General features: G+C 61.7%; 1 protein-coding gene across 1 annotated transcript in view; it reads right to left on the minus strand.

Moving 5' to 3' along the window:
• Window positions 1–16,924, minus strand: part of LOC102686502 (msx2-interacting protein) — a 31,104-nt gene that overhangs the window by 3,004 nt on the left and 11,176 nt on the right. Inside the window, exons 3-11 of the mRNA XM_069183954.1 lie at window positions 16,332–16,910; window positions 11,333–11,493; window positions 10,893–11,093; window positions 10,646–10,797; window positions 10,408–10,533; window positions 10,135–10,248; window positions 9,624–9,737; window positions 8,984–9,084; window positions 43–7,984 (exon numbers count right to left, since the gene is read on the minus strand). Of these exons, the coding sequence (XP_069040055.1) occupies window positions 43–7,984; window positions 8,984–9,084; window positions 9,624–9,737; window positions 10,135–10,248; window positions 10,408–10,533; window positions 10,646–10,797; window positions 10,893–11,093; window positions 11,333–11,493; window positions 16,332–16,910 (9,490 nt within the window). The remainder of the gene's footprint in view (window positions 1–42; window positions 7,985–8,983; window positions 9,085–9,623; window positions 9,738–10,134; window positions 10,249–10,407; window positions 10,534–10,645; window positions 10,798–10,892; window positions 11,094–11,332; window positions 11,494–16,331; window positions 16,911–16,924) is intronic.

Raw genomic sequence — 16,924 nt, forward strand, 5'->3', positions numbered from 1 at the left:
TAGGTGTGGGGTTTCTGAAGTGCGGAGGGGCCTCACCCTTACCTGCGAGGGCGTCACGCTCCGCGGTGCCAGGTTGATGCCGGGGAACTGGGAGTGGAAGTTGCGGATGTCCCGGTAAACGGAAGGGTATTCGGTGAAAGAGCCCGCGGCTGGGTGCATGAGCTGCACGCCGTGGGGCACCATGACGGGCTGGGACAGCTGGGACAGCCCCGGGGGGTGCACGCCCAGAATCCGGCTCTCGCTGTGTGGGGAGGGGGTGAGCTTCACCTCCACGGGCTTGGAGGTGTCCTTCCCGGGCTGGGGGGTCTTGCTTGCTGGGGGGGTCTTGGCGGAGGACGTGGGCGCGGAGGAAGAGGAGGAGGAGGACGACGAGGAAGCTGCCTCGGGCGTGCGCGACTGCCGCCCCTCGGGGGCTCCGTGCTCCCCGATCTGGTGGTGCATGAGGATGCGCACGTCGCGCGGCATGTTGTAGGGGTCCAGCCGCAGGCCGCTGTAGGGCAGCCGGTGGTCCTGCTGCATGACCATGACCTCCGGCTGCAGCTGGGGGGCCGAGGGGCGGCGGTAGGGCCGCAGGTCCTCCTCGCCGGCCGGGATGGGCTGCAGCACCATGTCCCTGAGCCCGGCCGGCTGCGGCGTGCTGGACCTCTGCTGCTGAAGCCCGGAGCGGGGAGAGGACATCGACTCGGGGCGCATCCCGTACCCCATCCCGGGCAAGGGCGGAGTGTTCATGCGGACCTCCCCCTGCGAGAGGTGGCTCAGCGACACCGTCGAGGTGACGCTGTGGGGGGGCATGATGACCGACTGCTCCGGGTGGTGGACGCTGGACACGTACTGCGGCACCGTCATGCCGGCGCCCAGCACCACCGAGGCCGCGCTGCTGCTGGGCTGGCACACCTTGGGGTACGGGGAGGGCGAGTGGCCGGAGGTGCGGGGGGAGTGGGGCTCCTGCTTGACCCCTCCCAGGTGGGGCAGCGCCCTGTCCGTGGGGGTGCTGGGGCTGGAGCCCACGTGGTTGCCAGCGAGGGACGGGTGGTGAGGGCTGAGCCCAGGGCTGAGGGTGGAGGGCTGGGCCGGCTTCCCCGATTCCACCTTCAGGGACACAGCTTCCGAGCCTGCGCCTTTCTTTCCGGCCTGCTGCATGATGGCCATCTGGCCGTACACCAGGACCTGGGGGCTCCCAGACTGGGACAGCAACTTGACAGCGCTGCCCTGCGACCCCGAGAGGTAGGGCGCGTCGGCCTTGTCCGACCCAGCGCCGGGACTCTCCTGCTTGATGGACGAGATGACGGGCTGGGTGCCGTAGGGCTGCCCAGCCAGCACGCCGGCGGAATGGGGCGCCCCGTACACCGAGGGCGTCTGGGACCCCTTAGGGGTCGGCACCTGGGAGGGAGTGACTGGCTCCTGCTTGATCTGAGACTTGGAGACGGACTGCTGGAACTCGATGTCCACAGCGCTCGCCGGAGGGATCTGGCTGATCTTGGCGCTGATCCGCTGGGGTCCCTCCGTCTTCTGGCCCGAGTAGCTGAGCACCACCACACCCTCAGAGGTGTTGACGCGCAGGCCGGGGCTGGAGCCCGTGCTGAAGGGGGCGCTCTCCACCACCGGCCGCCCCTCCTCTCCCCCGACCAGCCCCGAGGGGCCCATGTGATAGCGGCTGTTGTCGTTCAGACTGGCCCTGAACTTGTGCTTGGGCAGCGACATGCTGGGCGCCCGGGTTCCCAGGGTGATCCTGGGCGCCTCCTCGGAGTCGAAGGCTTGCGGCATGCGGCTGATGACGGAGGTGGCTTTGGAGGAGATGACGGAGTTGACTACTTTCTCGCCGAAGGGCTGCGTCTCGGCTGCTGGGGCCGAGTGAGGAGGGGGCTGCAGAGGGGGCGGCTGGGGCGGCGCCGGCGACGGTTTGTCTTCCGTGGGCGAAGGTTTCGAGGCCTCCAGGGCGGGCTCAGCCTCCACCACCCGGGCACTGCTGAGGGGGTCGCTTATGGAGGTGGTGAGCACAGTGCTGGGCACCACGCCGCCGCCGGCTGCCGACACGTACTTGGGCTCCATGAGGATTTTCCGCAGCGTGCTGGAGCTGGGGTCGATGTCGGACGCTTTGGTGTCTGGGGGGAGAGGGGGGGCGGCTGCAGGGGCCGCCACAGCCACCGCTGCTACTGCTGGGGCTGCTCCTGCCACCTGGGGGGACAGAACCCCAGAGTCCTCGGACCGGCCCAGCCAGTCCGGCACCGCGGCCGCTGGAGAGCTGGGCAGCTTGGCCGGCCGTGACGGCGTCGCGTTCGGCTTGGTGGGCGAGGGGCTGTGGGAGGGAGACGCCAGGGTGGCTGGCTGCTGCAGCTTAAAGGGAGTGGGGCTTTTGTTGCCGGCGTGAAACGCAGACTCCCTGGGCTCGGGCTGCTCCACCGGCGGCTGCTCAGCCTCCTTGGGCGCCTCGACGGCACCCGCGCCCGGCCTGCCCCCCTCCTGCTTGCAGGAAGCAGTGGCGGCCGCTGCTGTGGCGGTCTCCGCCTTGGGCTTCTCCGGTTCCACGGCCTCGGGGACGGGCTCGGGGGGCTTGGCAGCACTGGGCTCCAGCTCAGGGGCGTGATCTTCCACTGGATCTCCCTTCCTGTTGGTGCTGCCTTTGCGCGCGCGGGGGGTCTTCCTAGCCTTGGTTTTCACTTTGCCTTTCCTGGGAGTCTCCGGCTGCTCCGCTGGAGGAGAGCTCTCCTCCTGGGTGGACGCCTCCCCGGGAGCCGTCTCCATCCTCTTGGTCGCCGGGAGGAGGCTGGTCACGGCCGGCTCTGGGTCCAGGATGTTCTTTATGGCCAGGTGCGTCTCGGGCTCCATGCCCTCGCTGGCTGGAGGCAGCACCAGCTGCTCCGGGGTCGGAATGATGGCAGTGTAGGTCGCGGGAGCAGGGAAGCTATCCGCGTCGGCAGAAATGTCTTCCGCCGTGATGGAGTCGATGGCAGCAGCGAGCTCCGTCTCACTAGCGGGGTTGGCCGGCTTCTCCCCTTCGACCTCCCCTTCAGGCTCCTCCGCCATGGGGGGCAGCTCGGGCGGCTCCGCAGGTGGCTCCTTGTAGGGGGGCAGCAGGCTGGGCTCCTCCGTCAGCTTGGCGATGTTCTCCACTGCCTGCTCCAGCTCCATCTGCCGTGCCAGGAGAGCCGCCGCCGGAGCTGCTGGGGGCTCATGGTCCGACATCACTTCCTCTTTCTCCGGGCTCAGCTCAGGGACTTCCTTCAAATAGCCAGGAGACAGCACCTCCTCTTTGAGGAGTGCAGGCTTGGGCTTCTTGGGGGAGGCCTCAAAGGGCTCCGGCTCGTCCTCGCTGGAACGCAGCACCCCCTTCACGTCGTCCACGCTGAGACGAATCTCCAAGTTCTTCAAGCTCAGGGACTTATCGTCCACCATCGACTTGGCGTTGCGGGTCGCACGCCCCGGTTTGCTTTTCCCACTCTTGTCAGGCAGAGGCCGCTTCTCCGCGGAGGCTGGCTCCCCCTTCTCCAAGCCCTGATTCAGCTTCTTCTCCGCGGCGTCCAGCTCATCCTTCTCCTTGCCCTTCTGCGCTGCCGCCTGCTTGGCTTCGTCCTCCTTGGCTCTGCCGCTGTCCTCCGGAAGCTCCTCCCGGGGGTCTGGCATGGCCGGAGCCTCGCTGGCCGTGCTGTCAGTCTGCGGAGGGGGGTTCTCGAGGGCTTTCTCCGCTTTCCCCCCTTTTCTTCCCTGGGTAGCCCCTGTAGGCGAGGAGCCCTGGCTGGGGTTGCCCTTCTGGGTTCGGGGCGATCGCCACCCTTCGGCGACTTTGCTCGCTTCGCTCCCCTCTTTACTGTTGGGCTCCTCGGTCTCCGGTTTTGCTTGGTCCCCCTTGACCGGCGACACGTCCTCCCCCCGCCGGCGGGTTTTGGGCGGCCTCCCCCTGCCCCGCGGAGTGGTAGGAGCCGTCAGAGTGTCCGTCTGTGGCGTCTCCTTGTCCCCACCTCGTTTGCGGGTGAAGCGGGGCGACTCCGTCACCTCCTTCGCCTGGGTCTGGGGGGTCTCATCTTCCTTCAGAGTGGCGTAGACCGAACGCACATTCCTGCGGCGCGTCCGACCCCCGAGCAGGCTGGGCTCGCTGCTCTCCGAGTCCGTGGCGTGACTGGGGGACTTCGCCGATGTCTTCGGGTCCGAGGACGTCCTGGGAGCCTCCCCCCGTGGCGAAGACGCCCGCTTCAGCTTCTCGCGGTCGATGCGCTCGCTCTTCCGAGTGGCGGGTTTCTCTGTGCCGCCGGCCGACGCAGGGAGCGGCTGGGCCACTGTGGGCGGGGCCTTCGCACGCTTGTTCTTGGCCTGTTTCCGAACGGGTGGCACCGGGTCCACTTCCGCATCATTATCGGAGACGAGGGACTTCGGCTCTTGGGGTTCGTCCGCCCTCTGTGGTGCCTCGCTGTCCGGGTGCTCGGCCTCTGGGGGCTGGGCCTCTTCCTCTTTACCTGCCTCAGCCTTTTCTTCTGCCTTCGGGGAAGCAGCACTGGGGAACTCGGGGGCCTCTGGCTCGGGCTCCAGGTTGCTCAACGAGGCCCCTGGCGTTGGGGGCTTGATATCCAGGAATGAGTTGTGGTCTGTACTGAGGACGTTTTCTGCTGGGGCCCGAATTTCTAGGACTTCATCTTTGGGTTCCACCTTCACTTCTGCTTCCAAGGACACGGGCTCTGGAGGCGCTGGATTCTCGGGGACAGTCGGAGGAGTCTCTGCTGGAAGGGGTGGTGCAATGGCCTTCTCTGGGCTGACCTCCATCTTCTCATCCTTCATGGGTGGGGGCAGCGGTTCACTGGCTGGGGTTTCGCTTGCTGTCTTCTCCTGCTGCACCATGTCTCGGGGTGGCAGCAGTACTGGGGCAGGGCTTACTGGAGTCACTGGTTTTATCTCTGCCTCTGGAGCAGGCTCTGGAGCCCTGGGCTGCTGCTGTTCCCCCTCCGGCTTCTCTTTGTCCGATGGAGAGAGCCCATCCAGGCTCGCCCTCTCTGCCTCCCGCGGCCTCTGCTCCCTCTCCCTCTCCTTCTGCTGCAGGCGCGTCAGCTCCACGAAGCGGCTGTGAAACAGCACCTGGGGCTCCTGCAGCAATTCGCCCCCCAGGCCAGGCTGCCCCTCCGAGGAGGGCTGCCTCCCATACAGCCTGCCTGCCACCAGCTCGGGATCCTCCTCCTTCCGCTCCAGGTGCTGCAGGCGCCGGGAGTCCTGCTCGAAAATGGAGCTGTGCAAGAACCGGGAGGCGAACAGCTCCTGCCGCTCCTGCTCCTCCGCCTTCGGCTCCTCCTTCTTGTCATCCAGCTTTCCCTCAGAGTCGGTGCGGATCTTCTTCTTCTTCATGTACCAAGAGGGGATGGGCCGAGGAGCCGACTCGACCTTTTCCTTGTCCTTGCTGTTGCGAAAACTGGCGAACCTGGAGTCCTGGTCCAGAAAGGACCAGTTCTCCTCCCGGGAAGAGGAGAGGGACTTGGCTCTCTCCAGCAGCGCCTTGGTGTCAGGTGTGATCGTCTGGTCCAGCGCAAACGAGTAGAATTTGTTCCTCTCCAGGGAACCGGACAGCTTCAGGTCCGAGAGCCGTTCCTCCCTCTCCCTCAGGAAGTAGGACAGCCTCGAGCCCTCCAAAGAGGTAGAGGGCTTCGGGGAATTCATCTTGTTCTCGCTGTCCTCGTCCGAGTCCGAGGGCACCTCTCCCGGCTCGAGCTCCCGCACCGGCCGCTTGCGGATGCCCTCCCTCTTCACGATGCTGCTGGGAAAGCTGACGTCCAGGCGCAGCGGCTCCAGCTTGACGCGGCCGTCCCAGCGCTGCACCTCCTCCTTGCAGCTCAGAGACGGGGACTTCAGCTTTGGCAGCTCCAGGTGTGAGGCCCTCCTGCTGGGCTCGAACGGGGTGAACTTGAGCACGTCCAAGTGGGAGAAGACTTTCTCCTCTGCCTTGGGGGATTCTTTGGTTTCTTTCACGGTCACCAGCCTGGGGGAGTCCGCCGAGCCCTCGTCCTCATGGTAAGCGAAATGCCGCAGCCCTGGAGGAGACGTGATGTTCCTCTCGGAGTCCTCGCTCAGCTGTCTAGAGCTCCTATAGTTCCGCTCCCTCTTGGCACTCAACTCGAAGTCAAAAGACTCCAACTTCTTGCGCTTGCTAGGTGGGGAGTCATCTGTGACATCTTGAGGCGGCTTGTCAAATTCATGCACCAGGCTGCGCCTCTCCAAGTCCTCCAAGTCCGTTCCTCTGGGGCTATCAGGCTTCTCTGCCTTGGTGGTGGTGTCCACCTCCTGCATCTGCTGTCTGAGTCTGCGGCTCTGCTCCATCTGCTTGCGGTAGCTCTGAGAGTGGTCGATGTCGAGAAGCAGACGCTCCTCGGACTCCCCGCTGCACCCCATGGCTTTGTCCTGCCCCAAGCTGCGCTCACAGAGATCCTCCAAGAAGCTCTGCCTCTCCTGTTCCCTCGTCTCCTCATGGTCCAGGCTTGCGTCGTCTGAAAACATCCGCGAAAGGCTGGCCCTGCGCTGGGTCTTCAAGCCTGAGCCGCCGGTCTTACGGCTGGGAAACTCCTGTGGATCTGCACTCTCTTCCGCTGGCTCCCCCAGCCTCGCCTGCAGGTCCAGGCTGAGACCCAATCCGATCCCCACAGAGAGGCTTCCCGACTCGTGCCCGTCCTTGGGGCTGCACACAGTCACCAGCCTCTCCGGTTTGACCTTCCGGTGATCCCTCTTGTGCGTTTCTTTTCGCTGTACCTTCCTCTCGCCGTCCGCGTCTCTCGCCACGCCGCCGCTGCTGTCCGACAGCTTCTTAAGGCCCAGCCTTACATCCTCATCCTCTTGGCTGCTCCTCTTCAGCTGCCTGTCCGCCTTCGCGCTGGCGTCTGCAAAGCGGCGCTTGCGAGCCTCCAGCCTGTCGATGTCCAAGGAGTTGCTGCCCTCTGACCCTGGTTCAGCCTTGAGATGCTTCTTGGGCTTGACCTTACCTTCCTTGTCCACGACCTCCACTTGGCTGACCAGACCTTTCTCCTTCGTCGCTTTGCTCCGCGGCTGCTCTGGCTTGATCGTCTCCCCCTTAGGGAGCTCCAGTCGGGACAGGGGCCCTTTGGGGTCACTAGGGGGTGGAGGAGGCAGCGGCGGTGACCTCACGCTGTCGTTCTCCCCTTTCAGTCTCTGCTTCTCTGGGCCAGGCTGGTCAAGCAGCTTCCCCTCCTTCTCCTTGACCCGGGTGAGCTGCACTACGCAGGGCGGCAGGTCCAGGCGGTTCTTACCAGACCCTTCCTTGTCCTTGGCCGGCGGCTTGCTCTTCCCACGCATCAGCGCGTCAGGGCTGGCATCTCTCTCTGGCTCCGGGTCCGTCTCCGAGGACGGAATGCTGGGAGACGGGGCCTTGATTTTGCGGAACTTCAGCTTCTCTCCCTTCTCCTTCTCCACCTTCTCTTTGCGAGCCGCACGCTTGTCCTTCTCCACGCGCTCCGTCTCGAAGAGACGCTCCTTGTCCGCCTTGTCGGTCTTCAGGTAGCGATCCGCCCGGGCTTTGTCCAGCTTCTCGTAGCGGGGCGGCGAGAGGGAACTGCAGCTCCCGCTGCGCTCCGAGGAGCGGCTGTAGATGCGCCGCTCGGAGTCGCTGGGCAAGCGCTCGGAGGGGGAGGGAGAGGCGGCGGGGCTGGACGGCCGCCGCGGGTGGCTGGGGCTCTGGCTGCGCTCGATCGTCCGCCTGTTGTGGTCCCTCTCCCTGTCGGTCTCGAAACGCTCCCGCTCCCTCTCGCGCTCCCGCTGCAGGTAGCTGTACTTCCGGATGTCCTGTTCGTAAGGGTCCCTGTAGTCTCTGTACTCCCGCGGGTCGTCGTAGTACCGCGGATCGTAGTAATCCCCCTGGTAAGGGTCCCATTCGGCGTAGAACTCCCGGCTCCGGGCAGGATACTCCCGGCGGGGATCCTCCGTGTACGTGCCTGGAGTTCGGACGTTGTCGTAATAGGCGCGTTCGGCCGAGTACTCGTGATATGGCGGCCGGCGCTCGTCTCTGTGAAGCAGGAAGAGAGAGACGTTTAGCAGCAGGTTCTAACGCGCCTGAAAGGACATCTGTGTCTCAGGGCAATGACAGACAAGCAATGACGGCTCAATAACAGAATTTAAAAACTGTATTACAACATAATTTATGAAACATTATACCAGTCACTAAGCTACTAAGAAGTTTTCTTTACCAAGAACATCTATCAAAGACCATTTAACTCTCTCATGTTACAAAAAATGTGAATAATAAATCCATTATTTGGCAACTTAAGTATTATTTAGTTGCTAACACTGTTGGCCACAAGTAAAGGAAGATTACAACGCACTGAAACAATGGAAGATATTTTCAATGCAAACAGGGATTGAGAAATAAATTGATTCTGTTTTTCCTTAAGCGGAAGAGTCTGCAACAGCCTGTGAATCATTTCAGCAGACCGCAGACATGTTGTCCACAAGCGTCTGGAGAGCCGCATTCACAAACACGGAGACTGGGCTTTCCCAGCCCAGACCCACGCCTCCCTCCCCCTCCCTCCCCAGCGTGCTCCCAAGATTATCCGGAGGAGCAGAAAGGGGTCAACGAGAGGTAAGGAGCCGGCACACGGCTTCCTTCCTGCTCGTCCTTCCTGGAAGTGGGCAGTGCATTCCGAGCGGGAGAGCCGCGGAGGGAGGAAGCACACGGACGGCCGACGGGCTCGGTGCCGCACCCAGGAGTTCACACCAGGAGCAGCCGAGCAGCCGGCGGGTCTGCACCGAGTCAGGCAGAGCCTCGCCCCGCCCTGGGCTCCGGGGACAAGGGAGAAGGAGTATCCGATTCCTCTCGCGCTCAGAGAGAGCTCCCTTTGATTCATTCACCTTCACCTCTAGTTTCCAGCTGTAAGAGGAAGGCTGCAAGGGGCCATAAGACTAATTACATCCAGACACCCACTGCAATGAACTGATCTGGCTCACTGCAGAGTCTCATTACTGTTCACCAAGCGGAAAGGGAGTGAGAGATCGGTCGCACAGGTACCTCCTCTCAGACAGGATTTCATAGAAGTCTCTGATGTCTTGCCCAGATGCCTGCATTGAGCGATAAAAAGCCATCTGACTCTCCTGGTTGGCGAAATCAACCTGCGGGAAGAACCAGTGTGATCAGCATCAGCACAGCACCTTTACACGATACACAGGCCTGACGTCTCGGGGGCACTGTTCCTCAGCGCAGGGACAGCTGGATCAGAGACCGCCCTGCCAGGCTGTTCACATTCAAGACATACCAGGAGCTACATGCGTGTGAAGAGCCGGAGTGGGTAGCCTGGCTCTTGCTGTCATTATGTTCCTGCCTGGTTTGGAAGCCTTAATACAAGCAACAAAAACAGACTGAGCAGAACCAGGATTTAGACTACCTGGATTCAGATGAAATAGAATTAAGTTATTTTATATTTCCATTTTATTTATACACTCCTTTTCACCATACAGTTTGTCAATGGGATCATGTTGTGTATTGTGTTGACTTGCCTACAAAACAAATTTCCCATCTGGGACAATAAAAGGAAGTAAGCATGTCAGTTAGATGATGGAGATTGATCGTGTTCTTCACAGTCAAAAAGTAAATTTCTGTTTGGTTGGATGTAGGGTTGGCTCGTCCTCCGGTGCCCCCTGTCCCCGCTCACCTTGATCTTGTTGCCCCCGATCTTCCAGCCCTTGGTCTCCTTGACGGCGGCCTGGGCGTACTCGATGTTGTTGTACAGGATCAGCGCCATCCCCTTCAGCCGGTCGAACACCACCTGGGGAGCAGAGGGGGTGAGCGAGCAGCACTGCACAGGGACCCCCACCACGGAGCGCCACGCCTGCAGGCTGGCAGCAACGCCCGTCCAGGGGGAGCAGCCCAGTGCTCGGTCCCCCCTGGACCCCAGTGCTCTTGGGCCAGACTCCGGCCTGCTGAGGCCCCTCTGACCGGAGCCCTGCATGCGTTACTCTGTGTAGGTTGGGGAACCAGTTCTGCCTGGGTCCCACTGCGCACGGTAGACACACAGTCCAAACCCACAGGCCCCCAGCAGACCAGGACACAAGGCCAGCAGATCCCCCCTGGGCTGCCAGTGCTCAGTTCGGAGAAACTCAGACACCGAGACGGAGGGGAGACTGGGGCGGCCCAGCCGGGGCGGGGGGGGGGAGGCGTCTCACCTTAACGACGTGGCCGTAGCGGCAGAAGTGGCGCGTGAGGTACTGCTCGGTGATGTTGGAGGCCAGCCCGTCCAGCCACACGCAGGTGGTGGGCATGCTCTTCCCGAAGCCCAGCTGCGGACAAAGGGGAACGCCGTCACACACCAGCAGCAGGGGCGGCACCCAACTGCTCACACACCAGCGCCGCTGCTCAATACTTCCGGCACCACGCAGAAAACCTTCACTCCTGGATTCCCTACAGCCTCAGCAGTGTGGCGTCCCGGCTGACAGTACCTTGAGCCTGTTGTTGCCCAGATACTCCCCGTCCATCTTCTTGATGGCCTTGCAGACGCTGGCGATGTCGCAGTACTGCAGGAAGGCGTATTGGGGGGCCCCATTCACCTTCTTGATGTCAATGTCCTGGTGGGGGGGGGAGGGAGGGAGAGGAGAGCAGGCGTTACGGTCGGACAGGACACCGCGGGTGCAGCCCACGTCCTGTCGGTCCGATTTGACACCCCGCCGCAGCACGCACCACGATCTCCCCGAAGCGCTGGAAGATGTTGAGCAGGTCGTGGTAGCTGGTCGTCTTCTCCAGGTTCCCGATGAACAGCGTCCGCGTGGCCTTGGGGTGGAACTCGTCGATCCTCTCGTCCAGCGGCCGGAACTCGTTCTCGCTCTCGGTCTCTGGAACAGGGGCAGGAGAGCGGCGTGACTGCGGGCGGCCCCGGGGACGAGACGGACGGAGACAGAGGCGCTCGGGCAAGCAGGAGGGGGCGTACCTGGGCCGCTCCAGGCCGTGACCTCGATCTGCATGCCGAAGAACAGCTTGCCCTTGGAGGCGCTCAGGGCCTTCTCCTGGTCCTCCTGCTGGCGGAAGAACACCAGGCCGTAGCGCTCCTCCGAGGCGCCGTGGATCTGCACCGACGTCACCTTCCCGTATTTCTTAAACTCGTGGAACAGCCCGTCCTTCAGGCTCGTGTCTGAGGAACCAGGGAAGCGGGACAAGACGACGGGGTCAGGAGCACAGCTAGACAGGGGTCAAGGTGTGACAACATGACTGTGCAGGTCAAGGGTGACCAGTCCTGGTCCTGGGGGACCGGTCAGTGCATCTGCTGCCCAATTGTGCCCAGCCCCAGTCATGGAGGATCGGTCAGTGTGTCTGCAGGTCCACGGTGTCCAGTCCTGGTCAGGGTGTCCAGTCTGTACCCACACCACTCACCTGTGGAGCGGACAGGCAGGTTCTGCACCTTGATGCCAAAGCTCTTGCGCGGCTCGTCTTTGTCCAGGGCCGGCGGCGGCTGCACCGGGGGCGCGGGGACAGCGGCGGACTGCACCGACCGCGCCGGCGACTCATCGCTCGAGCTGCTGCTGGAGTCGCTGCTGCAGAGACAGGGAGATGGGGTGTCGGCGGGGCCAAGCACAGCGACACGGGCGGGGGCAGGGGCCGGGGCCGGCGTTCGCGCTTGGCATCTCCCATCCTGCTCTGCAGCAGTGCGCTGCCCACCGGGGGGGGCACTCTCTGCTTAACCCACCCACTGACGGGCACACTTCAATCTCAAGCCTGGACTCTGGCTCGAGCACCAGAACGTTTACATCTGCACTACCAAGCGTGGCGGGACAGGAGACGTCCGAGAGCAGGGGCCAAGGGAAAGTCTCTGTCCTAAACCCCAGCATCCGGAGCAGCAGCTGCAGTGTCCGGACAACATCAGCGAGCACAAGGTCTGTAGTAATGCCAGGGAGTGGAGGGAACAGTAAGTCCAGTGTGGTTCTCTCTCGTTCTGACCGTGAGGTTCAGCTTTTCACCACTAGATGGCACCATCCTCCCACAAAGCTCCAGCAGGGAGACTTGTTAGTGTGAGAAAAATTCAGTCTATTTATACAGCACCCAGAAGGGCTTCCTTCACACATAGCAGGAGAGCCACAGAAGCCATCCTGTACCAGCCGAGGCTGAGAGCAGCCCTGATCTACCCGATCGACTTCATCAACGAGTTTCCTATACTGACCAGTCCCCCACACCCCCTCCAAGTGAAACAAACCAGAAAAGGCTGCCGTCACCATTACAAAGATTAATACAACACAAGCCAAGCTGATTAACACAACAAGACGGCCGTCAAAATACTTCGCTCTGCAGGAGCCTGGGGGTGTGGAAAGGACCGATCCAAGATGTGAGCAGGAAACTGTGAAGCCTCATGTCTCGGGAGCAGATTTTGGAGTGCACAATGAACTGCAGACTGGGCACACAGAAGGGCTGGGGTGGTTTGGTGCAGCGGGGTCACTGGAGAGCCATTATTCAGACACAGTGACCCTCACCAGGCGACCCACACCTGAACACGGAGAGCCGCTGTGGGTGAGGATTCAGGAAATCACGTTCCAGAAAGCAAAACCCCTAAACGCACCGTTCAGGGCCCAGAGCACAAGGCCACCCAGCTCTTCAGACACCCTGAAACCACATCATCACTCCAGCAGGTCAGACCGTACTGTACAGCAGACAGGGACTCCCTACTCCCCCAGTTCAGGGTGTCTCTCTCCACTGTACTGCTCAGCAAGCCTGAGAGTCTCTGCGATACAGAAACCCTTGGGGAGCCTCAGCTACACCCCCACTCCCGTCACCCCAATGCGTTACTGTGGCCTGGGGGAGGGGTGGCAGTCCGGGGATTCTCACACAGACGAGCTGCGGCAGGCAGTCTGGAATCGTCCTCCCCCATCAACACCTGGCCTTTCAAACACGCAGGAGACGCGGCGCGCTCAGCACACGACTAGCTCCTGCTGCGGAGCAGCTCGTCCATCGCAGGCACGGAGTCGAGCTGCAGGCAGCAGGGGCCCCACTGCTCGGGGCTCAGCTCTCCCAGCTCTCACCCTCGGCGCAGGGGGAACGATCACTGTCGGCCGTGATCAGATCGGGGGGCTCGTTTCTGGCTGCACGAGACAGGCTCTGCCCTCCACCCCCTACTGGCATTCGCTCTGGGGGGGCGACGCGCTGTTCCAGGATGACTGGCCCTGCTCTGGGCGTGGAAGTGCTGAATTCCTGCCCTGTTCCTGAAATACAGGCTGTTCTAGTTTCAGCAGGAGTGAACACTGGATTCCTGCTGTTCCTGTACAGGGTGCCATCAGACTGGTCTTCCTCCTCTCTCCAGGAAGAACAGACACACACGCGCACAGTCCAGGACAGGGAAGTGTCAGCCCACTGCTCTGACAAACACGTCTGGGTCAGACTCTCTGGCAGGCTGTTTACAGAGCGCTTGACTTGGGCGCCGGGAGGGTCGCTGGGAAAGGAGGTAAGCGATTCTGTGGCATCACACCGCAGGCACCCCCGCCCCCGCAACAGGAAGTGCTGCTGCCGAGAGCCCGGCCTGTGAGAGTGGGAAGGCAGCCAGCAGCAGCCAGAAAATTCCAGTTCAGACCAGATCACACAGAGGGGGGCGGGGGGGTGGTCGCAAAGGCCTGCTGCTCGACTGCTTCTCTCTGGACACAACACGCGCTCGCCTGCTCGCCCGCCGCAGCAAGTCCTCTCACAGCGCGGCCCTGCCCGGAGCTCAGGCCGGCTTCCTCAGAACAGCACTCTGACCCAGCGAGATCGCTCGGCCCGACTCAGCCGGGCCTCAGAAACGGGTTCTCACGGCACCAGCAACTCCAGACTGAGCCACCCGCAACACCCTACAGCTCTTCACTGCGCCCCGAGGACTAATCACACCCCGATCTGCTTTCCTGTAGCAATAATAATAATAATTGATTACACTTATATAGCGCTTTTCTGGACACTCCACTCAAAGCGCTTTACAGGAAATGGGGATCCCCTCCACCACATGTGGTGCAGCCCCACCTGGATGATGCGACGGCAGCCATAGTGCGCCAGAACGCTCACCACACATCAGCTCTCAGTGGGGAGGAGAGCAGAGTAATGAAGCCAATTGGTAAGGGCCAATGGGAAATTTGGCCAGGACACCAGGGCTACACCCCAACTATTTCCGAGAGACGCCCTGGGATTTTTAATGACCACAGAGAGTCAGGACCTCGGTTTTACGTCTCATCCGAAGGACGGCGCCTGTTCACAGTATAGTGTCCCCGTCACTGTACTGGGGCATTAGGACCCACACGGACCGTTAGCAATAATTACATTTTCATGCCTGTAGCTGCTCATGTGGTTTTGGAGGCAGGTGGGGGCAGAAACATTTGGCACCTTGACTCAGCAGGATCTCCAGTGTCCTGTGAGAGCTGGGCTCCAGTAACGGAGATGTGGCTCAAACTCACGCACACACCCAACCTAGCAGGACAGGAGAGTGACCGAGAACTGGCAGAAGCCCATCCTGCCCACTGTCCACACCGGACAGAGCTGGACAAAATACAGTCATCCGTGCGTCAATATCGTGCCTGTGTTTATTTGTACAGTTGTACAAATTGTGCAGTTCAAGTTGATATTTTCCTGCTCACTATAATTTTCAGTATTGTTTTACAGTGAAAAACCTTGAGATTTATAACATGACTGTAATGCTCACAGGTGAGGGGAGGGGTGGCAGCTTCAGAGCCCTCTGCTGGACGCAGGACTCTGTGAACTGATCTGAAAAAGTCTGGTTCCAGTACCACTTGCAGAAAAAAACAAACACTGAAGCTCCAGTAAATAATGGCACTGAACTCCTGTAGTCCGTCATCAGCCCGGGGTCATAACACAGCAGTCGAACTCACACACTGCTCCCTCGCAGGGCGAGATCACCGCAGCGCTCGCACGATCACGCACACTCACACAGCTAACGCACAGCGAGATCACCGCAGCGCTCGCACACTCACACTGTTCCCTTGCAGGGCGAGATCACTGCAGAGTTCGCACAATCACGCACACTCACCCTGCTCCCTTGCAGGGCGAGATCATCGCAGCGTTCGCACACTCACACTGCTCCCTTGCAGGGCAAGATCACTGCAGCGTTCGCACAATCACGTACACTCACCCTGCTCCCTCGCAGGGCAAGATCATCGCAACGTTCGCACACTGCTAACGCGCAGAGCGAGATCACCGCAGCGTTCGCACAATCACGCACACGCAGGCACACGCGTACTGCTCCATTGTAGGGTGAGATCATCACAGTGCTCAGAAGACACCAGAGAACACATCTTTATTTAGTCTAACTGCGTTTTTCTGCTCACAAACTAATTACAGCGGATTAAGAAAAGCACCCCTGTGAACGGAGCAATCAAGGTCGGCAAAGCCCGACTCAACACTCCTGGCTGCAGACTGACGGCCCAGGTGGCCAGATGGACAGAATGATGGATGGGAGGGACAGATGAGCAGATAGGTTTGGAAATCTGATGCCTGGAACTGCACTTACATATCAACGTGAATTACAAGCGAAATTCAAACCTACAGCAACTTGCTGCAGTCAAGGGAGATTCCAGTCTCTAACGAGAAAGGAAGTAAAACGTTCTGGAAAACAACCTTGAGGAGGAGGTCTTTAAAGATTCTTCCTTAAAACTCTGCAGACAACTGCGCAGACTGCGATCGAGACAGCAGGTGGCTCCGTGACAGCGAGACTCTGCTCAGACTGGACCACGCCGGGCCGCGGGCCGGGCCTGGACCTTATAGCCAAAGGGAAGAGCACGACACCCCGCAGATCCCTTCCTGCGATCACGTCTCTGCAGCCAGAGCGCAGCTGGTTCAAAAGCCTGTTGGACACGCAGGAGAGGAGGCCGACAAGCTCTGAAGTAACAGGAGCGCGTGTGCAGACTGCCCTAGTTTCCCAGACTGGTCTCTGCCATACATCAGAGACTCATTACATCCAGGATCTTATTCCTCTTCAGCCATTAAACTACTCAGTGCTCAGTGACCCTTTACAAGCGATTCTCACATTCCTGCTGAACGGACTGAGCGCTGGACTCCAGCACAGCAGCGCAGGAGAAACCGCTGAAGTTCAAATCAAACGCCATTTCAGGATGCGACCAGCTGCGAACAGGGTGAATAATTCATCAAGTCTGCTTCACACGTGCTTCGCTATTTCCTCCTCGAAACACAGCGGCTCTAGTGAGCCTGTCCCCACAGCAGCGGGAATCACCCCAGCAGAACAAAACAACGGGGCGCCAGCAGTGCCCGGGTTTGAGGGAGGCCATGTATTGAACAAGACTGCGGCACGACACCAGGACTCCCCTCCCCCTGGGATTCAATCCCACCACCCGCTGCAGTGTTCCCCTGCCAAGGCTCGCGGGCCTGCGGGCCGCGCGGGAGCGCCCCCTACCTGTCGCTGCTGGTGCTGCTGCTGCTGCTGACGGAGTCCGAGCTGGAGGAGCGGCTGTGCGAGCCGGAGCCGCTGGGGGAGCGCGGGGGGCGCGCGGCCTGGCTGGCCAGCCGCTGGGGCGAGGGGTTGCGCGACTGCGAGGAGTGGGGCGACCGGCTGCGGCTGTGGTGGTAGCCCCGGTCCCCGCGGCGGCCCCGGCCCTCGCGGCCCAGCTCGTCGCGGTACAGGTCGCGGTGCACCACGCTGGACAGGGCGAAGGGCTCGCGGCCGCGGGGCTCGTACCGCTCCGCCGCCTCGAAGCGGCTGGGGCTGCGGCTCCGGGAGCCGTAGTACCCCACCGCGCCCGAGCCCCCGCCCGCGCCGCTGCCCCCTCCGCCCCCGCCGGCCCCCCCGGAGCCCCCGCCCCCCCCGCTGCCCGAGCTGGAGCCGCCGCCCCCCCCGCCGTGCGGCAGCGCCCGGTCCCGGGGGTCGCGGTAGTAGTCGGCGTCGTAGTGGCGCGGCCGCTCGAAGCCCGCGGCGCCGCGCTCGTGGTGTCCGTAGGCACTGTGGTCGTAGGCGCGCTCCCTCGTGTCGGAGGCCCTGAGGAAGAGGAG

Source organism: Lepisosteus oculatus, chromosome 25 (assembly GCF_040954835.1).
Source record: "Lepisosteus oculatus isolate fLepOcu1 chromosome 25, fLepOcu1.hap2, whole genome shotgun sequence".
Classification (NCBI taxonomy): domain Eukaryota; kingdom Metazoa; phylum Chordata; class Actinopteri; order Semionotiformes; family Lepisosteidae; genus Lepisosteus; species Lepisosteus oculatus.